The 27,553-nt window shown below is 39.7% G+C and overlaps 3 protein-coding genes across 15 annotated transcripts in view; 1 reads left to right on the plus strand and 2 right to left on the minus strand.

Moving 5' to 3' along the window:
- LOC143040394 (anoctamin-1-like) overlaps positions 1-111 on the minus strand; it is a 62,130-nt gene extending 62,019 nt beyond the window's left edge. For 10 of the 13 annotated variants that reach the window (XM_076211431.1, XM_076211420.1, XM_076211425.1 and 7 more), the window contains exon 1: positions 11-111. The gene's annotated coding sequence lies outside the window, so the exon portion shown is untranslated. The remainder of the gene's footprint in view (positions 1-10) is intronic. The other 3 variants (XM_076211438.1, XM_076211432.1, XM_076211426.1) reach the window with 2 other exon arrangements.
- On the plus strand, positions 97-9,544 carry HINT1 (histidine triad nucleotide binding protein 1). Its single transcript, XM_076211441.1, has 4 exons — positions 97-347; positions 8,170-8,412; positions 8,531-8,603; positions 9,348-9,544. The coding sequence occupies exons 1-4, from the start codon at positions 246-248 to the stop codon at positions 9,437-9,439; spliced, it is 510 nt and encodes a 169-aa protein (XP_076067556.1). The 5' UTR covers positions 97-245; the 3' UTR covers positions 9,440-9,544.
- Positions 9,545-12,177: 2,633 nt separating this feature from the next.
- mRpS30 (mitochondrial ribosomal protein S30) lies at positions 12,178-23,471 on the minus strand. Its single transcript, XM_076211440.1, has 9 exons — positions 23,004-23,471; positions 21,147-21,267; positions 20,787-20,911; positions 16,967-17,139; positions 15,428-15,595; positions 14,810-14,960; positions 14,340-14,487; positions 13,827-14,011; positions 12,178-12,553 (listed from the first exon to the last, which is right to left on the minus strand). Exons 1-9 carry the CDS (start codon positions 23,450-23,452, stop codon positions 12,415-12,417), a joined length of 1,659 nt encoding a protein of 552 aa, XP_076067555.1. The 5' UTR covers positions 23,453-23,471; the 3' UTR covers positions 12,178-12,414.
- Positions 23,472-27,553: the final 4,082 nt, after the last annotated feature.

Below are 27,553 nucleotides of genomic sequence, written 5' to 3' on the forward strand. Positions count from 1 at the left end.
GAGAACTCACGTCCTTGAGAAACCAGCCAAGCGATAATCACGTCTCCTCTTCCGCAACAACTTCCCCGTTGATTCACAACTACTGCTGCAAACAGTTATAGACGACAGAACTAACAATTACTTATAGTATCAAGTTCCCTATAGCGATCACTAGGACTAGGAGTGTATTGCTTTAATACATGTGTAAAAGGTTTTAGAAACTATTGAATAAGCTATTTGGCAGCTCTTTAAATACTTATAGAGCAATGTCGGCTGCAAGAGCAATCAAAAGTGTAAGAAGTATTGTGAGTTTTCGACAGATAAACGGAAGACTATGCCATGATGTCAAACTTAGATGGACAACACAGGTGAGTAATAACATGAACCCAACACATAGATAACTAACCGAGTAAGTTATAATTCTGTTAATATCGTGGTACACCAGGTGGAAAGAAGATCGGGGTTACCAACAACTTATCAGTTAAATTTGTACCAGTTACTGCTCACATCTTGGAGTTAGGTTGCTGCCCTCAGTCAAGGCGGGCCTCTTTCGTGTTTTTTTTATGTCTTACCAATTCCTTAACTTGTAGCTGATAGTCATCTTTCACAGTTTTCATAATTGAAAACTGAAATGTTTTAGCTTTTTTAAATTACTTAAACTTATGAAAACAGACAAATTCTTTGTTGTAATTCTTAAATAGTATGTTAAGCCGGCCCAACATGATAAATATTATTGCGCAATATTCTGTATTGTATGACATTACTGACGGTGTATTGAAGAATGACCCAATATACTGAAGACACTATTTTATTTTATTGCACTACTAGCCTAATTACCCGCGCGTTGCATCGATTGTTAAAACTACATAGTGAACAGTAATCGAGCGTATTACCGCCCGCAATTAAATCAAACAAAAATTACCAATATTTCAACATTTGGTAAAATTATACAACTATTTTACATTTACATGCTTTTACCTTACAAAGGGTATCATGGTTTGTTGGTATCATGGCAACATTAATTTCACAAATATAGATTATATTTATGGACACATACAATGGTTTGTTTAATCATAGTATCCTTTATGTCACAAAAATGCTACGTGCGTTAAGGGGAAACAACAGTAGTGGCGTGTTACCACACCACACCCAACCTAACTTTAACCCTAACCAAAATATTATTTTTTATTGAATTATAATTATCCAAGTACCTGGAGTGATAGGGTATCAGAATATATATGGTAATGGGGGTCTATCTCCAAAACCCTAGGAGGAGTTCGTGAACAAACAAACAAACAGATAGATAGACAGAGGCTACTACGAGTATATTAAAGTAGGTACGGCCATGCTGAGTAGTGTGAGAGCAACATTGCATTATATCTCATGTCGCCGTGCTTTTATTGCTACATCTACAGAAATATCTGTATTTCGACAGATATTTTGATTTACAGAAAAACAGAAAAATAACCATAATTTTGATAAATCTGCAGATATTGTTATTTTCTCGAGAAAAATCTACAGAAATTGGTTACCAGTGAGCAATGACTCGTTGAATGTGTGCATTGTGCACTGCAGTCAGCATTACATTACCATGTCAATTGACGATGTTGGCTACGTGTGATAAAGAGAGACCGGAAACTGGCTGCCGGACATCGTTCTTACTGAATCTGTCGTAAGGTGTACATATTTCTATTTTAAATTGGTGACATCATCATATGCCCATACGAGATCGCTGCTACATACACAATGTTAAGGCCTGTTCACGGCTCTGCTTTTGACGCTAGACGCTAGCCTCTTTATTCGCTACTGAATTACTAGACCCGAGTGGTAAAGTTGATCATTTTTTTTTATCGCAGCATCACGAATTTGGTCGCTAACGAGTTAAGACGATTGTCCAAAGCAGCAGTGCCGTGTAAACGATACAATTATCGATGTATTTGCAATACTTGGTACAACCAGAATGATCAGCATGTCTTTGAATTATTGTATAATTTCAGAAAAAATATATATGTATCAATTGTCACTCGAAACATGTTAATACAATATTCTTTGTTTTGTAAAGCCAGGTCCACACTGACTCATGCATGTAACAGGTGGCGGTGTTGAATGCTAAGTGAGCATAAGGAAAAGATGTTAGTTTCACAAATGCATTTATCTATATCACTGGATAGGTCCTATCATTCTGAATATTTTTAATTTCATAGATAAGTACCGCAAATTTATAGTAATGTCAGTAGCCATTAAAAAGCGTTTCTTTGGCGGGGGCTGTGGTAAAGAATACACCGCATTTAACCTAAACAATTTATTTTATTTTTAATTATTTGCTTATTTTATTTTTGTTTTTTATTATGGATGATGGATGGTATGGATGATGCTGTGATGCATGAGGGGGAGTGGGTGGGGGATAGGGGGTGAGGGAGTATGGGAAATAAATTGATGAATCCCGAAGGGACTTCCCCCCCGTCTTCTCCTTTTCTGCATGAGGGGACGGAGACGGGCGGGGGTCACCAAATTAATGAAGCGGTATTGCTATGAATGTGGTGTCTTGTGAAACTGCTTCTGACCCACGACAGCAGACAAGATCCAGGGATGACCCGTCATCCAGGAGGTGCCAAGATAAGAGGGAGGTTAGAGGGAAGAGGAGTATGTAGTGGATAGAATGGGTGGGAGTGGTTTCTATGCCTTGTCTTTTGACTACCTCCCGTGTAAAGGGGAAAAGCCTTTGGTATATGTATGTATGTATGGATTATTTATTTATTTATTTTTTCATGGTTCAGAATAAGTATAAGAGACCATTATATCCTTATATCAACAAGACTTGCACTCCTTATGCTCCTCATTTTATATTCCTTGCTCTTGATGTTCCATATACAGGGATACTGCTCCAATAAATCTATAAAATTTTGGGTGTGGCCTCTCATCCTCTCATTGGAGCTAGCAGAAGTGGCCATGACAGAGAGCATGATGCAAAAGTCCTCCCTCAATAAAGGCTTACGTGGCACTGATGACATTTGGAAGCCCATCGAGTAAGAGTCTGTTCAAAACAGCTCAGCAGTGAGCTGGTGGGGTTGAAAACCTCAATTTTCAACAGAACCACTAACACTGCCATGGTGATGGGGCACAGTGTGGATGAGTCTTAAGAAGATGGGAGGGTCCTTGTCAGGTTCCTATGTTATATAGTTCCAAAGCAGTTATGTATATTTGATGTTTCTTACACAAACTGCTGCTTCCTTTGTTTTATTTGTTATTAACAATGGTTCACTGTATATTTTGCAGTCTGGTTGTGTATAACTTGATCACAATTGTATGAAAAATGAACTCTGATTCAAGTTTGAGCAGAGATGGAACCGACAGTGGACCTGCTGCAAACTCGAAGAAAAGGTGATATGCTCAAAAGTATAAGTCATCCTGAGAGCAGAAAGATGACTTAAAAGGTTGGCTGAGAAAGGGCAAAGGACACACCTAATGCATATTGTGCAGCTTGCCAGGTCCATCTATCATTAATGCAGGAAAACAGGGTATCATAGCACATGGATATGATTTAACATTACAAACTCCCCCCTATTGGGAGGCTAGGACAATACCCCTTAACGAGGGCTTTGTAGCATGGAATTTAATGAACCATGCCCTTCTTCCAACTTCACCGGTGGTAGGGTTCAAACCACCATCCCCTTGACCTTTGCAGCAAGTAACGACGCCCTAACCCACTCAGATCTATGCTTCTCTGGCAAAATGTTCTAAGCAGCTATCAATATTTGATATGCCATCAGGTTGTGGTAGAAACTAGATGATGCAGCGAAAGAAGGGCCACATTTATCTATGAGCACAACTTGCCAGTTGGAAATGTTGACCACATGCCACAGCTTATTCAGGCATTTAGGCTATGTGTCCAGATTATGAGATTGCTAAAAACATGAAATGTCACATTGACAGTCAATGGGGTTCCTGCCTTCATGCTGTCAGTATGTCTAGCAAGAAGGATGAGCAACAGCTCCTACTGGAAATCATACAACTGTATAGGGATTTACACAGTACTTTGGCAGGCTAAAAGTAAAGAATATAGTGACAGACAATAAAAAAAGTTGGTGCATATGAGGTCTTGTTGAAAAAAAAATATAATGAAAAATACCCAGAGGCAACAAGAGATGATGTAAGAAGGAAAATAAATTCACTCAGAACAAATTTTAGAAAGGAATTAGTAAAATTTAAAAGTTCAAAGAAATCTGGGGCTGGTTCAGATGATTTAAAGTATTCACAGTAGCTCTCCATTACTATTTTTGCATGCTCTGATGAATTTCTAGTCTTAGTACTCTGTAACTTTAGTAATTTTGGTACTGATTGCCATGATCCCTTGTATACATTAGATTTCCTTCCTTGTAAGTGATTATGTAAATAGCAGCAAGCTAAAACAATGCACTGAACTTTATTCAGTGTTACACAAATAGGTCTGGAACACACCAAACAAGCATTTATAATTCCAGAATCATTTTCAACAATGTGTCTTGCTCTGCTAACCCGATGATTGAATATATGCATCACTACTCAGTTGTTATAAAGGCACCAATGAGTACTCCAGTAAGTAACCTATCTTCAGACCAGTACCTTGAATTAGGTTCAGCAAATGTGATGACAGATAATTCTGAAATAGAAACCTCACTCAGTTGGTATTTTTTTCCTTCCCTTCAAAATTGGAATCCACGTGTGTTAAAGGTATTATAATAATTATGTAATATAGATACTTAGGAAAAATTTACTCATATTACAAAAGTTAAATCTGGTCATGGATACACAGGCATTTTCTACACAATATGCACTATATCTTGTGGTATGCTATCAAGATGAAAGAATATATATATATTAAGGAAAACATTTTATATATTTTTTTATAATAGCCAGCCCTGCATAGTATCTTCAGTTGAACAAAGGATTTCAGAGAGACATGATGGACATTGTCACTCATCCTTCTTGCCAGACACATGGACAGAATGAGGACAGGGTGTTGCACACTGTTACCATCATAGTACTCAATATAGTCATGTTGTGCAATAAGATGTCGAGCTCTTTTTGATGTCAGCTTGTTGAGTGTAGTTGGGAAGGCTTATGGGAGGGTCTTGATTGAGAGGATTAGGAGAGGAACAGAGGGAGTAATTGGTGAGGAACAGTGTGGTTCTAGGACAGGTAGGGGATGTGTAAATCAGATCTTTGTGGTAAGACAAATATGTGAGAAAGCTATAAGAAAAGGTAAGGATGTTTTTTGGGCTTTTATGGATCTCGAAAAAGCTTACGACAGGGTAGACAAGAAGGCACTGTGGGAGGTACTACAGATATGTGGGATAGGAGAAAAGCTGTTAAGAGCAGTCAAGAGTTTTTACGAGAGTATTAGAGCTTGCGTTAGGATTAGAAATGGAGAAAGTGAGTGGTTTGAGGTAAAGGTGGGACTTCGTCAGGGATGTGTTATGTCGCCCTGGCTGTTCAATCTTTACATGGATGGGGTGGTGCGAGAGGTGAATGCATGGGTAGTGGGTCAGGGGTTGGAGATGATTAAAGAAAATGGAGAAAAGTGGGAGGTGAGCCAATTGTTGTTTGCTGACGACACTGCGCTTATAGCAGAATCAGAGGAGGGATTGAGGAAGTTAGTGACAGTTTGAAAAGGTGTGTGAAAGAAGGAAGCTGAAGATAAATGTAGGCAAAAGTAAGGTGATGAGATGTACAAGGGGAGAGAGTGACAGTAGGCTGGAAGTGAGCATTAAGGGTGAGAAACTGGAGGAAGTGGATAGTTTCAGATACTTGGGAGGAAAGGGAGGAGTGGGGGTGGAGGTAGAATGTAGATTGAGAGAAGCGAGTAAATGCCTGAGTGGTTTAAAAAGTGTAATGAGAAATAGACATCTGGGAATGGATGCTAAGAGGAGGTTATATGAAGGAGTGATTGTGCCAACAGCAATGTACAGGGCAGAAACATGGAACATGAGAGAGGAAGAGAGAAGGAGTTTGAATGTGTTTGAGATGAAATGTCTGAGAAGTATGATAGGGGTTACTAGGCTAGATAGAGTGAGAAATGAGGAGGTGAGGAGGAGAACAGGGGTGGAAAAGGAGCTGGGAGATAGGGTTGATGAAAGAGTATTAGGATGGTTTGGACACATGAAAAGAATGAGTGAAGAAAGATTAGTAAAAGAAGTGTGGAAGGCGGAGGTGGAAGGAGTGAATATGAGGGGGTGTCCTAGGATGAGATGGATGGATGGGGTGAAAGGGGCTTTACAAAAGAGAGGAATGTCTGTAGAGGAAGGATGGGAGAGGACAGAAGATAGGGGTGAATGGAGAAGGGTTGTGTATAGATGAGGCTGTGATGCATGAGGGGGAGTGGGTGGGGGATGGGGGGAGGAAGTATGTATGAGAAAAAAAAATTGACGCAGCCCGAAGGGATTTCTCCCCATCTTCTCCTTTCCTGCATGAGGGGACGGAGAGGGGGGGTCGCCGAATTTATGAAGCGGCCTTGCTGTGGATGTGCTGTGTCTTGCGACACTGCTTCTGACCCAGGGGCAGTGGACAGGATACAGGGATGACCCGTCATCCAGGAGGTGCCAAAATAGGAGGGTGGAGGGGAGTGGAATATATGGGAAATGAAATGGGTGGGAGTAATTTCTATACCTTTTTCTTTTTGGCTATCCCCTGTGTAAGGGGGAAAAAGCCTTTGGTATATGTATGTCAATATATTGTCATTCTTCAGTACCATCCAAACACCATCAATAATATTGTACAGTGCGTAATAGTGGGCAATAATCTTGACTATGTAGGGCAAGCTTTAGTTAACAGGTCCTACACAACCTATATTATTGCATAATATTCTGTATTGTGCAATAGTATTGACCATTTTGCAGACAGCATATGCCATTTGGGTTACTAAAGGGTTCCATAGATCACTATCTCTGGTCTCAGCTACCACAAACCATCTCTACACCATCAATAACATAGATAAATGCTGAAGATTGCACAATAATATTAATTGTGTAGGGCTCACTTTACAGATTTATCCAAAAGCTAGCAGAAGGCAGAAATTCAAAGGTTTTGCAATTTCAGAAATATATATTACCACCACTGGCAGTATACAGATATGACCACAACATATTTGGGGGGAGGACTAGCAGGAACCAAAGAAAGTGATTACATTTCTCCATAATTCCAGTGGTTTATCCCATTGTTGCCACAATGATGCACCTTCCAGCCCACTGTAGCTCAGTGTATTGTGACTAAACAAGGGAGGGTTGGCGGCTACCTTGCCTTGCATGCTGCTTGATGTCTGGGCAGGAGGCCCATCAGATCGGAGACAGCAAACATCAATTGCAGGAACAACATTTGGACAAAACAAAGAAACTAATACTACATTATACAAACAATGCATACTCTTAGTGATAAATTATACAAGCCCTGCATGAGCCCCTAATCTCACTAAGACACATCACAACACCCTTCAGATCTTACAAAACAAAGCCCTAAAGATAATTACTGGCTGCACAAAAACAACACATACAGACCATTTACACTATGAAAGGAAAGTTCTCAAAGTCAAGGATCACCTTGACATGAATGAGAGGCACACAAACACAGCACACCCACAATACTACATACAGAACACCCACACATGCAAAGAAACATCAAAACAACACCCAAATACCTATATCACCCACAAATACTCTCTTCTCTTCCTCCACAACCACCAAACACCAGCCTCTAGAACCATATCCATAATTATATCACTCACTGCTCCATTAATAAACTAAAAGACAATACATTACTGGATTCCAGACCCCCTGATATCCATTCCTCTGAATCCCCTCTCTCCTAAAAGGAGAGTCCACTTGGCCAGACTGCAATGTGGCCACCATCCAGCCCTTCTAATCTACCAGAGGAGGCTGGAGCATTACAGATAACTGCCCAGGATGTAACACTTCAACCCATACTATACAACACATTATGGAAGACTGCATTGTACACAATCATACATGCCAACAACACAATATACACTCTATTAAGGATTTGTGGGAAAACCCTATTCCACTGTTCCAGCCATGGCATTCCTCAAGGAGATGGGACTGCTTGGCCAGACAGTCTAGGAAATGACAACAGCAACAACAAACAGCATCAGTAATGCCTCAATGATTTTATCCTGTATTTATTTATTTATTTTTCTTTCAGGCACGGAGTTTCAGTGATGAAGTTTCAGCAGCAAAAGCAGCAGCAGCTTCAATTAAAGAAAAAAAGTTTGGACCAACAATATTTGACAAAATAATTGACAAATCAATTCCAGCCAAGATTGCCTATGAAGATGAAAAATGCCTTGCATTTCATGATGTCGCACCCCAGGCTCCCACTCATGTCCTGGTCATTCCTAAGCGACAGATCCCCATGTTAAGTGAAGGGAATGACGAGGATACTGAAGTGAGCATTTCATTATAATGACATATTTTGAGTTAAATAAAGCTCTTTATACATGAGATAATTCCATATTTATTAGTAATTCTGTTGAAATCAAACTGATATGATTTCATTTGATTAGCTTCTAGGACACTTGCTGATAGTTGCTAAGAAAGTTGCGGCTCAAGAAGGCTTAGTGAATGGATACAGAGTTGGTAAGCAGCAACCACAGATGTTGGGGGTATATAGTCAATATTCAGTCTGAAAACTGTCATTTCCATGTCCTTTTTTTTTTCTCTCAATAATTTTAAAACAGAATATGAGACCATTCAATTAACATAGATATATCACTACTACAAAAAAGCGTGGTGGTCCACAATATGTAGTACTGTACTAAAAAATATCAAAACTGTTGCAAAAATTAGTTTTACCCTTACACTTTTGAATCATTTATATATGAAAAAGTTACTATAGTGTGGCTGTAAATGTTACATGAGACTGAAATATATATATATATAGAGGAATAGGAGATTAGAATATAAAGAACCTGAACACAAGGAGAGGTATGGGACCAAATTAGGAAGCAAATTAGATGCTAAAAAAATATGATGAGCTTGGCTCCCCAGTTGCATATATTTTCACAAGCTTTTAGCATTTAGGGAAAACTGTATCTAAATGCAAATTAGTAAAGTATAATTCCTCCCCCCAAAAATTAGAAACAAATGATTTATTAACCCCTTTCATGCCATGTACTCTGTTTACCTAATTGTAGTATACGAGGTTGAGGCTCTGCTCATGGGGTTTTGCCTCTCTCCATTTATCAAACTTTGTCTTAAACTCTTTAATATTGTTGGCTAGGATTGTTACTCCAACTTATTCTACAACCCAAGGTGTTTATTAAGTTGTAAATAGATAATTCTTGTCTAGGTTTTATTATTACTAGTTTTATCCATTTACAGTGATCAACAATGGTCCTGATGGGTCACAGTCTGTGTATCATCTGCACATTCACATCCTAGGAGGGCGACAGATGGGATGGCCACCTGGCTAGCACCATGAGGAACAAAGCTTATTTTGGGTAAACCTGACTCTTTAAAAAGAGGTTGAGAGTTGTACATCTATGTAAGATTTTCTGGTAATAAAGCAAATGATAACCCTTGTATTGTTTCCTGACCATAGAAAAAAGTTCATGAATGAATAGAGAATTATCACTGGCACAACAGATGTAGTTCAAAATGTCTGATGATTGTGGTCATGTGGTAAAGAGAAGCTAAGGGCCTGTCAGAAATTGTTAATCACTCTTAATCTACCCCATAGACATAAGAACAATATCTTAGTTATTTCATCTTACAGGTTTTCTTATATCTATAAAACAAGGGTTTTTTCCCCCCATATAAGAGATAGCCAAGTCAAAGGAATGCACCCAGTCCACTCCCATCCACCACCCTTATCTCCCTCTCAGCTTAGCTTCTTGTGGATAAAGGGTCATTCCTGTCTCCTACTGCCTAGGTCAGAAGCTATGCAGCAAGGGACAGTACATCCACAGCAAGGCTGCTTAACTTGATCGACACCTCCCCCTACGTCCCCTCACGCAGAAAATAGAGGATAGATCTATTTACCAAGAGGTTTTTCTTCCTTATAAGGACGGTAATTAAGTCATCCCTGCATTTGCCAACTACCCTGGGTCAAACACAATGCAGCAAGGCACAGTACATCTACAGCAAGGCTGCTTCACTTAATCGGTGACCACTAATGCAGAAAAAGAGAAGACAGAAATCCCTTCAGGCTGCATCAAAATATCATTCACACACAAGCACCCCCTAGCCCCCATCCCTCCTTTGCATAACAGCATCATCCATACACAGTCATTTTCCACTCATCCCCATCTCTTGCCTTCTCCCTTCCTTGTTCAATAGACATTCTCTTGCTCAACGTCCCCTTCACCCCATCCATCAATCTCATCCTTGGTCCTCCCCTCAAGTTCACTCTCTCCACCTGTGCCTTCCTTACCTCTTTTACTAATCTTTCCAAGTGTCCAAACCACCCCAGTAATCTTTCATCAACTCTGCCATCTCTTTTTCCACTCCTGCTTTCCTCCTCGTTTCTCACTCTATCCAACCTAGTAATGTCTACCATACTTCTCAGACATTTCCATGCTGTCAGCCCAATCACCCCTTCATAAAATCTCCTCTTTGCATCCATTCCCAGTTGACAGTTTCTCATAACACTTTTTAATTCTCCAAAGCATTTACTTGCTTCTTTCAGTCTACAATTTACCTCCACCTCCATTTCTGCCATATGCGACCCCAAATACCTAAAGCTATCCACTTCCTCCAGCTTCTCTCCTTTTAGACTTACTACCAATTCACTGCCATCCTCTACCCTTGTACATCTCATCACCTACCTTTTACCCACATTTAACTTCAAACTCTCTCCTATTACATAACTTTCTAAACTCCGTCACTAACTCCCTTAATCCCTCCTTTGACCCTGCCACAAGCTCTGTGTCATCAGCAAATAACAGTTGGCTCACCTCCCATTTTTGTAACAATCTCCAGTACCCAGCCCATTACTCTCGCCTTTACCTCCCACACCACCCCGTCCATGTACACATTGAACAGCCATGGCAGCATGACACAGCTCTGATGCTATCCCACTTTTACCTCAAATCATTCGCTTTCTCCATTTCCCATTTACAACAGACTCTACTGCCCTTAACAGCTTTCCCCCAATTCCATATATCTGCAAAATCTCCCACAGTGCCCTCCTGTCTGTCTTGTCATAAGCCTTTTCCAAATCCATAAAGGCTCAGAAAATTTTAAAAATCATTAACATCCACTTTGGACAACAAAGACTAATAGCCAAACTATTAGCAAATCAAACACAAACACTGCAGAATGGAGAAATAAGAATAACTACAGGATGCATCAAAACCACCCCTATAGGACACCTACATACATTAACTAAAATTCTCCCTATGGAACATCGCATGAAAATGAAAAGAACACAGTTCTACACCAGAACCCTAAACAACATGCACCCTTCACTCTACATCTCACAAGCACCACAATGCAACAATAAAAAATACACCAACAGCATATTACTTAAATATCTACAATTTACCACCTAATCCACACCCAGTTAGCTAAACAAGCCCTTTAAGAAAACCCACTAAAATCAATACTACAGTAACAACCCTCAGAAAAACTCAGTAAGTAAACAAGCTCTTCATGAAAGACCACCAAACTCAATAATTAAACAGGAACCTCATAGAGAAAAACCCACACCAGACAAGAACCATACTAGCATGCCAGCGTTCAGGACACTAACCTGCTTTAAAACAGTACCAACACAGAATAGGCCTGGTCACAGATTCAACCACCACACAAAAGACACAGAACGCCTCATACTACTATGTCGCACATTAATAATCCCCAGAAAACAACAGAACATCTTATCAAGTGAGTTATGGTCCCACACAGAGGCTGTTGTCAGTTTCCTGGAGGCTGCAGGTTTTCTACCTGATTGATTAATTATAAGCTGGAAGTATCAAATGTGGATTATTATTTGTATGTCAATAATAGAAAGGTAATTATGAACAGTTTATTCGTCTATATACATTAACTATGTAACATAACAATAAAAAATATATAACAAAAAATAAATAAGAAAAATAATACATATACCAAAGGCTTTTTACTCCTTACAAGGTAGCAAAAAAAAATAAGATAAAAAATAAAATAAAAATAAAAATAAAGGCATAAAATCCACTCCTACACCCATTCCATCCCCACATATTCCACTCTCATTCACCCCCTCCTCCTTTTATCTTGGCTCTTCCTGGATGATGGGTCATCCCTGCAATGATAATAATAATAAATATGGTTTCTGATCTTTTGTTCCCAAAATGCAATATTGATGAGTCCTTGGAGAAAAAATCTCTATACAATACTGACATTGTTACTGTACAACCAATAACATGGGCTAACATATAAACATTTATCCTCCTAAGTAACACAGCCTTCCTCAGTCTTTATCATAAGAGAAAAGCTTTTCTGAATGTAAGTAAGGTTTAAATTTCTTCTTTGGTTCTTTCCGCAAAGCCTTAGGAACATAGACTGCCATGTGATCATCAAGCCGTCGACTACCTGGGTGCTTCTGGTTCCTGTCGGGGTGCAAAAAAAAAAATTACTTAAATATGGGCATAAATATAACAGTTAATTAAGCTGAGAGCATTTTACCTGTAGTGTGTGCCTGCAGATACAGCCTTAAGTATTGCGACAAGATTTACCTAAACTCTGCAACTTACTTAAATGTACAGTACCATAATTACTATATTTTTTCAGTCTAGTTTCATCAAAAAGGTAACATTTTAAACTGCTTTAAATGTATGGATGCTACACTGCTCAACATTAACAAAGCACAAACAGCATTTTAAATTATTTTCCCAAATGATTTATGGGCCAGCCTGGTGACTGTTCCTGGATACTTCAGGTTGCAAGTCTGTTTGAGAGCATCAAGGCAAATGGTTGACTGAAATCTATATACCAAGGGCTTTTTCCCCACTTATAAGGGAGGTAGCTAAATCAAAAGGCATGCACCCACAGCATACTACTCAAATATCTACAACTTTCCACCTAAACCACACAAAACATCCATACACAGTCGGAACTGCACGGACAGACAGTCTAGGGAACAACAGCAACAACATCCATACCCAGATAACTAACAATTGTTTCCCTCTCGGATCCTCATACATGGAGGGTCATCCCTGTCTCCCACCCACTGCACTGGGTCAGATGCAATGCAGCAAGACACAGTACATCCACAGCAAGGCCACTTCAATTTTTGCAGCCATCTCCCCTCTCTTGGCCCCTCTGGCAGAAATTGGAGAAGACAGGGAGAAATCCCTTTGGATTCCATCAAAATGTCACCCACACACAACCACTCACCCTCCTTTCCTTGGATCAAAGTATCATCTATACTCAACCACTCTCCACTCATCCATATCTCCTGCCTCTCCCTTCCCTGCTCAACAGACATTCCCCTCTTGCTCAAAGCCTCTTACACCCCATCCATCCATCTCATCCTCAGTCATTCCCTCAAGTTCACTCAATACACCATCCATGACTGAAATGTACTTTTTTTTTTTCTTTTTTCTTTTCACTACCATACTGGGTGTACTGACTGGATGACTGTATATAGCCAATACTTTAGGTACTTTCTGAAGGCATGCCAACAGACCAATACACTTGACTTCATCCAAAAATACTATCTCCTCTTCTTTTCTGCCTGTGATACACACAATCATCAATTTCATACCATCCACTCTCAGCTTCAGGCAGTGTGCAATTAATTCTTTTCATGTGCTTGCAGACCCACACCCACATATCCTTTATAAATAGTAAGACCACATTTCCTTTAGCTTTGTAACTTACCAGTGTTTCTCAAAGAATCTTCTTTTGGCATCTAATGCTCGAGTGTTGAAGTCTATCTTGTAGATCTTCTCCCAAAGATATACCTCATCTTTCAGTAAATGTCGTTTACGTTTGGACAAAACGTGGTGGACCTGCTTTCTGAACTCTTCTTTCATTTCTCCGTCTGCTTCATGGTTGGCTAAATACTGTAAGAGGTAATACATAATTGACACATTTTATAATCCCACCCATTCCATCCCCACATACTCCACTCCCATTCACCCCCCTCCTCCCTAACCATGATCACAACTTATATATCTACTTCAAAAAGTTCTTCGTAAGGAGGCACCCTCCACTCTATGACTTCATAACAAACTAAATCATTACAGTTAACTTTCTGTAAATTCAACCACCTCTCTTTATACCAAAAAGCTTTTTCCTTATAAGGAATTTAGCCAGCCACCATATTCTGTTGTTTCTAAACATCCTACAGTCTGTTCCACTTACGAAATGAAGTTCTCATCCACAACTAACCTTATAGTTGGCTAAGTACGGGGAAGAGTCTTCCCTGGGCACACCCTCTTTGATATACATGGCTATCAACTTCTGGAGAACCTCTGTATTGAGTCCCTTAACTCCAGTTTCATCAACAGCTTCAAACAGCTGCATCTCTGGCAGTACCCTAAAATCATGAGAAAGAATTTGATTATAAAGTTGAAACCAATGCAATGGGACCAATGATGGGTATCTGCATGTGAAGCTGCCCATTTTCAAAATGTGCCAACAACCTCACCTCTGTCAAATGAGGGCGGGTTGTCTGAATCCAAGATCTCTATTAACTTCAAAGGTATTTCTTACACTTTTTCATACATGGGGAGCTGACAATCAGTGACTGCTCTCCTCTTCATACCATTTCTGGATGGTGACACAGAAACAGTCCCACATTGAAATTAAATTAATACAATTTTCAAATGAACATATACTTAAACATGCTAGACACTAACCACAGAATATTGTTGACTGGGTTCTCAACAGCTCTTTCTGAATGCAAAGCACATGTATTGAGTTGATAAACACTGAAGTTCCAATTCTGTCCATCTGTCAATATATTTTGTTGAACGAAGGGGTACGTTAACTCTGACACTGGACCAAAACCTGAAAAGTAAAAGGAAGAATATAAACAGACTATGTACACTCGACTACAATAATGAAACCATGCAATTAGGCCATATATGAGCTCTGAGGTCTCATCTGGATGGGTAATAGTTGTCAATAATGAGTCTAACATGTGATCCAAGACCATGGTGAGTCTAACAAACAAATAAACACATACACACAACACGCATACACAAGGAAGGTGGCCTGGGCAAGGCATTTATCCACTTTTCACTCATCCCACACCTAACTGTTGTCCCATTTATCTTAGCTTCTTGTGAATGAAGGGTCATCCCTGTCTCCTGCCCACTACCTGACAGCTGAGGCTGGTTTACCTCCACCACTTCATTACAAGACAACTTTGTCCACTCAAGAACTTATGGAACAAATCCCTTCAGGTAGTGTCAATTTATCATCCATTTTTTATAACATGCAATGAAAAGTGAAAGAAAAAAAAATCAACTTACCAAAATATGAAGCAAAAGATGATGCCTGGGTAAATGAGGCAAGAATGAGCTTTTGCATAATGACATTCTGCATATCATTCGTTTGACTTCGTAAACATTGCCTTTCCAATCCATAGCGTGTATGGAAGAACAAAAGGCCATGCTCGTTCACTTCACCAGGCCAGAATCCTGAAATATTAAGGACGTATCAAAACCATTACCTAATCTATTGATAAGAACGTACATACATCAAGATGTTTTTTTTCACACACTCAATTAACACATACCCATACAGCTTACCAACCATGCTCAACAGACTATACATATCAAGGGACTTCTTCCCCCTTATAAAGGAGGTAGCCAGCCAAGGCATCCACACATCCCACTCAAATCCTTTTAAAAATTTCTCAGTTCGTTCTCGATGAAGGGTCATCTCTGAATCCACCCAGTGTCTGGGTCAAAAGCAAACAGCATGACACAATACCTCCACAGCAAGACCCAACAGCCAAAACAAGTTTACCCCAACTGCTTCAATTAATCAACAAATCCGTTGCCTTTGGTCTCTCTTGCAGAAGACCTGTTGCCTTCAGTTAACTGGGAACAGATGCTGCAGTTTCCAGTTTTCAAGTAGAGGTAACACTCTTGAAGATGGTGAGGAATGGAAGACCCATCCCACCCCAAAAGAAGGATAGCTGTATCCAAAACCTAGTACAGACATCAAATGGATATAACACGCCCCACTTCCTTGAGAAGGCACGGTCCTGAGTAGCCACCACCCACTGCTTCATTAATATGGTAACCTCCCACAATCATAAATAGATAAAAAATAAAATAAAATAATACATACATACATATACCAAGGGCTTTTTCCCCCTTACAAGGGAGGTAACCAAAGTCAAGGGACATAATTCCACTCCTACCCATTTCATCCCCACATACTCCACTTCCATTCACCACCCCTCCCTCCCTCTTTTCTTGGCTCCTCCTGGATGACGGGTCATTCCTGCATCTCGCCCATTGCCCTGGGTCATAAACAATGCAGCAAGACACAGCACATCTACAGCAAGGTCACTTCATTTAATCACCAACCCCACCTCTCTATTCCTACATACAGAAAAAGAGAAGACAATGAGAAATCCCTTCAGGATGGATCAAAATATTATTAATACATAACCACTCCCTAACCCCCATTCTCCACTTGCCCTTATCTTCTATCTTCTCCCTTCCTTCATCAACAGACACCCCCCTCTTTCTCAATGCCCCTTTTACCACATCCATCCATTTCATCCTTGGTTGCTCCCTCACATTCACTCCATCCACCTCTGCCTTCCACACTTCTTTTACTAATCTGTCTTCACTCATTCTTTCCATGTGTCCAATCCATCCCAATAATCCTTAATCAACCCTATCTCCCAACTCTATTTCCACCCCTGCTCTCCTCCTCACCTCCTCATTTCTCACACTATCTAGCCTTGTAACCCTTACCATACTTCTCAGACACTTCACCTCAAACACATTTAAACTCTTCCTCTCTTATGTTCCAATAATAAATATATATACCTGGGAGTGTAACAGCTGGTGAATGCTTGTAGTAGAAACCATAGGCACGAGGATCCATCTGCTCTACTGGAACCTCTCCATCTGTTGCTAAAGAATTCTCCATTGACACCACCTCAGGAAGTCCCAAGTTGCTTCGAATAGAAATTGTAGGATGGGCCATACACTGAATGGGTCTGTAAATTAAAGCTTCAACTGCAAAAGATTTTCTTTGACAAATGAATCTGAAAAGCAATGTTTCCTCTAATGAATTCTTAGTAATTTACCATGGGCACCCTTGTATAGTGAAGCAGAGGGGTAAAACAGTTCCTGCTGCTGGGCCCTGCTATGGAAGCAGTGCCAATGACCTCAGTGGTGTCACTGGAGACAACAATGACTCATCATCCACGAGATACAGAGATGGGAGGGATGTTAAATGGGTTTTAACTGTGTGTGGAATCTGTGATACTTAGACTTGACCACTCCCATTATAAGAGCAAGAAGGTCATATGTATTATGTATGTATTAGCCAGAAAAAATGTGTAGAGTGCATCTTCACAATTAAGTTTAACCTCCACGATGAAGTTCTATACTTATATATATGGACTTAACCAGAATATAATCCATCATCATAGTAATGGGGTTAACCAGACATTGCCTGGATTTCATGCCTTACTGTACAATATTATCATGCAATGTTCAATTGGTAGCAATTATGTTTCTACATGTGGACAGTCAACAAGTGTAGCTTGGGTACATCCTGCTGTTATTGTTACTAAAGTTTTGTTCTTGAGTATTGTTCCTGTATCTAGTCTTTACTGAGACTGATTTGGGGAGCCAAGGTGTGGATACATATCCAAGTGTGGTAAGCATAAACTTTGCTGAGTGCTATACATTGTTTTTCTATCATCTGAAAGTTGAATTGATCTCCCACTTCACTGTTTTATTTATATTTTTGCTATGATTTAATTTTATTCAGTTTGGATTTAGGACGGGTAGAGGTTGTGTAGATCAGATTTTTGTGGTAAGACAGATATGTGGGAAAGCTATAGGATAGGGGAAGGATGTTTTTTGGGCCTTTATGGACCTGGAAAAGGCTTAAGACAGGGCAGACAGAAAGGCACTGTGGGAGGTTTTGCGGATATATGGGATAGGAGGAAAGCTTCTAGGAGCTGTCAAGAGTTTTTATGAGAGTAGTAGAGCTTGTGTCAGGATTAGAAATGGAGAGAGTGAGTGGTTCGAGGTAAAGGTGGGACTTCGTCAGGGATGCGTTATGTCGCCCTGGCCGTTCAACTTATACATGGATGAGGTAGTGCGAGAGGTAAATGCAAGGGTAGTGGGTCAGGGATTTGAGATGGTTAAAGAAAATGGAGAAAAATGGGAGGTGAGCCAGTTGTTGTTTGCAGACGACACTGCATTTGTGGCAGGATCGGAGGAGGGATTGAGGAAGTTGGTGACAGAGTTTGGGAGAGTGTGTGATAGAAGAAAGCTGAAGATAAATGTGGGTAAAAGTAAGGTGATGAGATGTACAAGGGATGAAAGTGGCAGTAGTCTGGAAGTGAGCATTAAGGGAGAGCAACTGGAGGAAGTGGATAGTTTTAGATACTTGGGTGCAAATGTGGCAGGAAAAGGTGGAGGTAGAATGTAGATTGAGAGAAGCGAGTAAATGCCTTGGTGGATTAAAAAGTGTAATGAGGAAGAGACATTTGGGAATGGATGCGAAGAGGAGACTATATGAAGGAGTGATTGTGCCAACAGCACTGTATGGGGCAGAAACATGGAACATGAGAGAGGAAGAGAGAAGGAGCTTGAATGTGTTTGAGATGAGGTGTCTGAGAAGTATGATGGGGGTTACTAGGCTGGATAGAGTGAGAAATGAGGAGGTGAGGAGGAGAACAGGGGTGGAAAGGGGGTTGGGAGATAGGGTTGGTGAAAGAGTATTAGGAGGGTTTGGACACATGGAAAGAATGGGTGAAGAAAGACTAGTAAAAGAGGTATGGAAGGCAGATGTGGGGGGAGTGAACATGAGGGGACGTCCTAGGATGAGGTGGATGGATGGGGTGAAGGGGGCTTTGGGGAAGAGGGGAATGTCTGTTGAGGAAGGACAGGAGAGGACAGAAGACAGGGGTGAATGGAGAATGGTTGTACATGGATGATGTTGTGATGCATGAGGTGGAATGGGTGGGGGGATGGAGGGTGAGGTAGTATGTGTGAGCAAATTTTGATGCAGCCCGAAGGGATTTCTCCCCATCTTCTCCTTTATGTATGGGGGGACGGAGAGGGGGGTTGCCAATTTAATGAAGCGGCCTTGCTGTGGATGTGCTGTGTCTTGCGACACTGCTTCTGACCCAGGGCAGTGGACAAGGTGCAGGGATGGCCCATCATCCAGGAGGTGCTAAGATGAGAGGGAGGGTGGAGGGGTGTGGAGTGTATTCAGGGATGGAATGGGTGGGAATGATTTTATGCCTTTTCCTTTTAGGCTACCTCCCTTGTGAGAGGGAAAAAGCCTTGGTATATGTATATGTATGTATTATTATTACTAGGTGAGCTTATCATTGTTACTAGGAGAGTTGGGGTGGGAAAGGAGATGGCAGATAGGGTTGACAAATTGTGATGGTTTGGACACATGGAAAGAACGAGTGAAGAGGTGTGGAAGGCAGAGGTGCAGGGAGTAATCTTGAGAGGGCAACCAAAGATGAGATGGATGGATGGGGTGAAAGGGATGTTGAGCAAGACGAGAATGTCTGTTAAGTAAGGAAGGGAGAAGGCAGCAGGCAGGGGTGAGTGGAGAATGGCTGTGTACAGACGATAATGTGATGCAAGAAAGGGAGAGGGTAGGGTATGGGGTTAGGGACTGGTTATGCAAGACATTTTGACATGACCTGAAGGGATTTCTCCCAGTCTTCTCTTTTTTCTGCATGAAGGGACAGAGTGGGGGGTAGCAGATTAAATGAAGTAGCCTTGCTGTGGATGTGTTGTGTCTTGCTGCATTGTTTCTGACACAGGGCGGTGGGTAAGATACGGGGATGATCCATCGTCCATGAGGAACTAAGATGACAGGGAGGAAAGGATGGTGGATGGGAGTGGAATGGGCGGGAGTGGGTACTTGCCTTTGACTTGGCTACCCCATTGTAAGGGGGGAAAAAGCCCTTGGTATATAGATTATTACTTATTCTATTTACTTTACTTATTTTTTAATGTATTGCTTATGAGCTCATCCTCTTTGTGAATGAATAATATTTCAAATAAATACACCCAAATATTATATAATAATACATACATATACCAAAGGCTTTTTCCCCTTTATAGGAGAGGTAGCCAAAAAACAAAGGCATAAAAACCACTCCCACCCATTCCATCCCTAACATACCCATACATATAATAATAAAATACAAAAATAACTTTACTGTAATGCCTAAGTTTCAATGACTGGAAATCAGAAGCCACATGACAACTAGCCAAAGTCCTCAGGCCTTCCCACTGGTCTCAAATTCTATTTATGTACGGATCTATACAGTCACCATCCAATAGAAGGCAAATCTCCTTATGTGAAAAGATGGAGGACAAATGGTTGAAGTCAATCCTGCAATCTTGGGACAGGTTTGGAGATCATGTACTATGATTATGAAAAATGGAAGAAAATTTAGTTGAAATCAGCCAAGAGATCATGAGACTGGTGTGGAGATAAAAGTACTATGGGGTTGCACCTGTAGACGAAGATGAGACGTTGATGGATTTTGAAGACATGATTGGGTGATGATTCTCTCCAATATTACCTTCCAAGACCATTACTTGTTTGCAATGTGTTTGTTTACTATAAATTAACAAATATTAAGAATTTCACCTATCAATGGGGTCATTTTCTTTATCTTTTAGAAAATCGCAATTCTTTCGAATTTTCTTAAGCTGAAGATCTGGCTGGATACCTCCAAGGAACCAAAAGGCCTCTATTCGGGGTTGCACATCTACCTGTGATTGAAATATAAAATTATTTAATCTTTCTGGTGAGGTTTTACAAAACTATTTTCATTATTTTTCTGCAACCTTATATACAAATAATATTAAAAGTAAATGGACATCACCACAATTATTGAGAAACTTATATAACAAATTTAAGATGTTTCAAAATCAAAATATAGTCATTCATACAACAGAATATACTCATATTATACACAGACTATACTCAACAATAAACAAGACTGACTGAAGCTGTACGGAGATGAGAGATTTGTGGACTTAAGGATGAAATCATGATGCGCTGAAGTCCTTGAAGAAAGTTGAGGTCAAGCTGCCTTTTGTTTGCAAACATCCCTCGAGTGTTTCGCCTAGAACATATGGTAGAAACATTAAAATCACAACAATACAGATATTCAATATCTAATTTCGAAAGTGACCTTGCTATGGATGTGCTGTCTTGCGACACTACTTCTGACCCAGGGCAGTGGACAAGATGCAGGGATGACCCGTCATCCAGGAGGTGCCAAGATAAAAGGGAGGGAAGAGGGTGGAGGGGAGTGGAGTGTGATAGGGATGGAATGGGTGGGAGTGGTTTTTATGCCTTTGTTTTTTGGCTACCTCACTTGTTAGGGGGAAAAAGAGCCTTTGGTAAATGTATGTAATTTTGAAATGCAAGTCAGTTACAATATATAGTAATGTCACGTGGGGTAATTTTGACTAGTGGTGTAACGTTGAATACAACTTTTTTGGCAACTAAGTGTTTTCTTTTAAAAATTATTGACAGTGTCAACTTTACACCCCATGTGACAGTTATTAAATTATGGTATTTATAAAGATGTTTGCCCATCTCACAGACACAATTGTTACCTATATCATCTAACAGCTTTGATCAATTCTGAGTATTCTGAATCCCATATGTAAGTCCCACAAATCATTAGTAATATCAGTAGTGACTTATTTAAAATCTAGAGTTTTTTAGGGGTAGGGTTTGCAGTGCAGTGGCAGGTTAGACACCTGCATATCAGAGACAAAAAGGAGTGAGTCAAGCAGCTTAGGATACAAGTCAAATTCCTCTTCCAGTACAGGAATACCTCACTATACTAATGAGTGCTATAAATTAGGTAAAACAGATGTTGGGTGTATGTGAAAGCCCTAGGAGGCAAAAATTGAGGGGGGAGGTGGTTGAAAGGGTCAATGAATACAACCCCCCACCCCCCCTATTATATGTAAAACCCCTAACCTCGATATACAAATTTTCGCATTGTGACCAGTCAGCTGGGAACACAACTTGGTTGTATATTGAGGTATTCCTGTATTTGGCCAGATACTTATTCATCAATGCCTACAAAGAGGAAACACTCATACACACTTTCTTCATCCAGGGAGCACAGCTCTATCCCCCACAGGATGACCAATATCATCAACGACGCGCAGTACCGCCCCTTGATTCTTCGAGCGACAAGGAAGTGGAACTCAGTTCGATTATGCAAAGAAGAGTGCCATACTCCTAGCCATGAAAATTTGGAGTATAGCTGCCATACCTCTGACCAGTTCATATCTAAAAATAACTACTGACATTACTATTAATTTCCTATATTTATTCATACGGTTCAAAATACTTAAACTGATGTAAATTATAGTAATTGCATCCAAGATTGGTAAACATCATTATATCAACCTAAATTAAATTGCCCTTAATGCAAACACCACACAAAGAACACTAAATCCCTTTATAGTTTATCCTACAGTAACAATACCCTAAACTGACAATCACAATCATTGTGATTGTCAAGAAAAAGATTGTGATGTTGTCTAGGCATTGTGACAATGCCTAGACAACATCACAATCTTTTTCTTGAGTGACTTATGGGCCTGCCTGGAGGCTGTAGCAGGTTACCTTGAAGCCATGAGTCTTCTCCAAGAGAGATCTGGGGCAAAGGATTAACTAATTGCTCTTTAATTTTAAACATACACAAGGGTCAAGCCTCAAGGCACTCCAATTGATGATCGTCTGATTGTGTCCAGCAACAGTTTTCTTTCCCACTACTAACTTTAATCAATTTGTGTGTGCCAAATTCAATATCATAAATTAGTAAACAGTTACCAATGAAAGGTGTTCCCGTAGTGAAACTTGATCAACTCCTCGATTTGAGATTGCACTGAAGGGACTAACTCAGCAGCTTGTTTGTCTTCATCCTCATAATATCCACTAGGCAACCCGTCTGTAACATGTGTCCTAGTGGCATATTTCGTGAACCCTTGGCCATTCAAGGTTCCCTTTTCATCATGTAATTGGCAGGACCAATATCCATAATATTTAGGCATATTCAGTTCAACCATTTTTTGTTCTATAGTCGGCAATTTGGTAATCTTGTCATGCCAGCTTTCCTTTTTTCGTCTTTTGATGCTTTCCGGGGACATATCAAGAATAGGTGGATACATGGGTTCATCATCATATTCAGTGGGTGCTACTGCTGAATGAATCTTAATTTTTTGTTGTTTAAAAACACTAGAACTTCGAAATAATTTACGATAAATTTCGTGCCGATACATCTCTGCAACGACCAATGTTTACTATGAAACTACATGTTACTATATTTATAAAAAATAATCTAAGAATGTTTTAATTAAATGCACTTGATGAATTTATTGTATTTTTTCAATTATTATTTGATATATAGAAAACAAATGTTACAACAATAGAATAGATACATATATAAGCAAAACCAAAGCCATATTGAAGTGTCGGGATAAAGTAAACAGTGACCTGAAGTGTAAACAGCGCAAGAAACCAACCTCATTGGATTTTACATGAATTTACGCAATTGTAGAAAACGTGGTTGGAGTAATGCTCATGAGAAATTGTTTCTTTTCACATTATCAAACTTGGCCTTCAATTCATATAAACAATTGGCTTGGATTGTTATTTTTTCTTCAATTTTTTCCCGCAATTTGACATGGTATGTCATATATGCTTTCTAACATTTTTTTTTGCTACATTCTTTTGATTAAAATGACCACAGAATCCTGTTTGTAGGCGGCCATGTCTCGTTTTTTATGGCTGTCCTATTTCTTGTTTATATGTTACTCAACAAAAGAAGCTTACAAAGAAGCAAGGAGTGACTACACAAGAATTCGCAGAGACGAAGATTGCAACTTTGAGAGAGTTGTAGTAGATAAATGCAATGATCAACCGAAATTGTTTTACACGTTTATAAAGGAAATTTGAGACACAAGGAATTAATCGCCAAGTTAATAGTAGGTGGTGAGGTATTTGAAGAAGACTTAGTTTAGGCAGAAATAAGGAATTAACGTTTCCAATCGATCTTCATTTTTTCTTATTAGGAAAGTGAGGGGAGTCAAAAACCAGGATTAGAATATATAAATGTAGAAGTGAGGGAATTGCTCAATCCCTTGGTATCACTGGATGTGGCAAAAGCTTCAGGACCTGACGGGACCTAAAAGGATAATTTTTGTGTTATCCTCGGCAATTGTAATTGTTCTTGTCATTATCTGCACTTCATTTATATTGATTCTTTGCCAAATAAACTTACTCATACTTACTTAAAGAATGTAGAGAGCAACTAGCGGGCAGGATTCAGTCTTATTACATGTTCAATGAAAGAAGGCATCGTGCCGCTTGACTGGAAAAGGGCAAATGTTGTACGTGCCAATTCACAAAGATGGAAATAAAGACGCCCCACTAAATTACATGCCGGTATCACTGACCTGCACAATAGTGAAATTATGTGAAAGGATTGTGAAAGATCAATGGATCAAATATCTTCAAAAGATGAACATTGTTACAGACAGTCAGCTTGGCTTCAGATCTGGAAGGTCGAGTGTGTCGAACCTTTTAAGATTTTGCTCGAGAGTGACTGATGCGACCTAGAGAAAGCATTTGATAAAGTACTTAACAATCGACTTATGAGGAAATTGGAGCACGCTGGAAGACTGAGAGGCAAACTACTAGAATGGATGAAAGATTTTTTTAAGAAAGGTACATGAGGACAGCTGTAAAAGATAAGCTGTATAAGTAGAGAGCAATAACGAGCGGAGTTCCACAAGGATCAGTGCTTGCACTAATAATGTTTCTTGTCTAAGTCAATGCCATGATGGAAGGAACAAGCTATGCCGAAATGTTTCCAGATGACGGAAAAATCATGAGAATAGTGAAAAATGAGGAGAATGGTAAACTATTGCAAAAAGATCCAGACACTATTTTTGCATGGAGCCAAGAATGGGAAATGAAGTTCAATACCGACAGATGCAAAGTACTGGAAATGGGCAATAGTGGCCAAAGACCATCCTTAAACTATTCCTTGGAAAATTAACCCATTACAAAAGCAGAAGAGGAGAAAGACTTGGTAGTGTTGACAAAAGATAACCTGTCACATGTCAGACATATCAGCAGGATTGTGGGAGAGACATTCGGACTACTGCAGAAGATCAAAGTAGCGTTTCACTATATGGATGAAGAGATGATGAAAACACCCATCGAAACCCTGATCCGTCCAAGACTGGAATATGCGTCAGTGGTATGGTCCTCACACAGAGTAAATGATATAAACAAGATCGAGAGAATACAAAGGGCAGCAACCACAGTGGTCCCCAGCCTGGCAGATAAACCATATGAGGAAAGACGAAAAGCACTGGGTCCACCAACTTGGAAAGATGGAAGAGAAAGAGGTGACGTGATTAGTGTTCATGTCACTAAAGGGGATAGACTGCATCGACAGAAGAGATCTGATTAAAGGTGAGAGGGCTTTAAGAAGTCGATGGGGGCAAATTAAGAAAGACCACATGACTAAAGGATGTGAAGAAATACAGTTTTCCATACAGATACATGAATACTTGAAGTAGCCCAGTGCCCCGACAAGGATTTGGGGGGGGGGGGGGGGCAATGCCCTGGGGCGGGACGTTGTTTTTTTTTGGGGGGGGGGAAGGGATGGCACTTTTGGTGAAAATGTAAAGCACATTCCCTCTAATGCGCTTTTAATGCATGATTTATTTATCATGAGTTGTGTGTATGAATGATGTGTGTATAAACGTTGTTTTGTGGGTGAATGTTACATGTGAATCATGCTAGTGACCATCACATGTGAAAGGTGGTGGTAGTGGTGGTGGGTGGGTGGGGGGGCACTCACCCATGTCGGGGCCATGGAGTAGCCTATGAAGTGATATAGCCCAAGCTCAAAGTTCATATCTAAATATGATAATTGGAAATCAAGGATTTAGATGAAAGTTGACACTGTACATGAATTTGAGGGTAGATATGATAAGAAATAAACGAATAAATAAATAAAGAATAGGAGACAATTACACACACATACATTCGGCTATCCCTACATAATTTCATGGCGCAGTGGTTAGAATTCTCGCCTGCCACTACGGCGGTCCGGATTCGAATCCCACCCAGGGCTGACTTAATTTCAGTATCGCTGCGCTGCGGGTTGTTACTCCAACTCTCAAGGGCAGGGAGTTGGGTGTGCGTGTAAGGTCACAGTATTACCCATAGATCAGTCATACGAGCTCTGAGCTCTCATCCGGGAGATTGATAACTGTCGATCACGAATCCAACACGTAATTCAAGACCATGGTGAGTCACGCATATGCGCGCGCACACACACACACACACACACACACACACACACAGGAATAAACTCAGATTAAGACTCCTGTGTTTCCTACTCAACTTACATCATATATATATATATATATATATATATATATATATATATATATATATATATATATATATATATATATATATATATATATATATATATATATATATATATACATACATACATATACCAAGGCTTTTTCCCCCTTACAAGGGAGGTAGCCAAAAAGGGAAAGGCATAAAAACACTCCCACCCATTTCATCCCTACATACACTCCACACCCCTCCCACCCTCCCTCTCATCTGAGCACCTCCTGGATGACGGGTCATCCCTGCACCCTGCCCACCGCCCTGGGTCAGAAGCAGTGTCGCAAGACACAGCACATCCACAGCAAGGCCGCTTCATTTAATCGGCGACCCCCCCTCTCCGTCCCCCCTTGCATATAAGGAGAGGACGGGGAGAAAATCCCTTCGGGCTGCGTCAAAATTTACTCACACATACTACCCCACCCCCACCCCCCTGCCCATTCCTCCTCATGCAATCACAACATCATCCATATACAACCATTCTCCACTCACCTCTGTCTTCCGTCCTCTCCCTTATATATATATAAATATGTATGTATGTATATTTACATATATATATGTATACACACATGTATATATATATATATATATATATATATATATATATATATATATATATACATATATATATACAATATATGCTATATACTGTCTACACACACACTGGTGGTGGGCAAGGATTTGGGTGTGTAGCGATAAATTATACTAATGATAATATTTATAATAGCAATAATAATGATAATAATAATAATAATAATAATAATAATAATAATAATAATAATAATAATAATAATAATAATAATGATAATGATGATAATAATGATAGTAATAATAATAACAATGATAATAATAATAATAATAGTAATAATAATAATAATAGTAATAATAATGATAATAATAATAATAATAATAATAATAATAATAATAATAATAATAATAAT

The sequence above is a fragment of the Oratosquilla oratoria genome, chromosome 28, assembly GCF_046742065.1.
Source record: "Oratosquilla oratoria isolate Oo_2021 chromosome 28, ASM4674206v1, whole genome shotgun sequence".
In the NCBI taxonomy this organism is placed as follows: Eukaryota; Metazoa; Arthropoda; class Malacostraca; order Stomatopoda; family Squillidae; genus Oratosquilla; species Oratosquilla oratoria.

Coding starts and splice junctions, on each gene's coding strand:
- HINT1 (XM_076211441.1), top strand. CDS start 246: ATGTCGGCTGCAAGAGCAATCAAAAGTGTAAGAAGTATTGTGAGTTTT. Junction 348..8,169: donor AACTTAGATGGACAACACAG/GTGAGTAATAAC, acceptor TTTTTCTTTCAG/GCACGGAGTTTCAGTGATGA. Junction 8,413..8,530: donor GGAATGACGAGGATACTGAA/GTGAGCATTTCA, acceptor TCATTTGATTAG/CTTCTAGGACACTTGCTGAT.
- mRpS30 (XM_076211440.1), bottom strand. CDS start 23,452: ATGTATCGGCACGAAATTTATCGTAAATTATTTCGAAGTTCTAGTGTT. Junction 17,140..20,786: donor GAAAATGACCCCATTGATAG/GTGAAATTCTTA, acceptor TTTAATTTACAG/ACCCATTCAGTGTATGGCCC. Junction 14,012..14,339: donor CGTACTTAGCCAACTATAAG/GTTAGTTGTGGA, acceptor TACCTCTTACAG/TATTTAGCCAACCATGAAGC.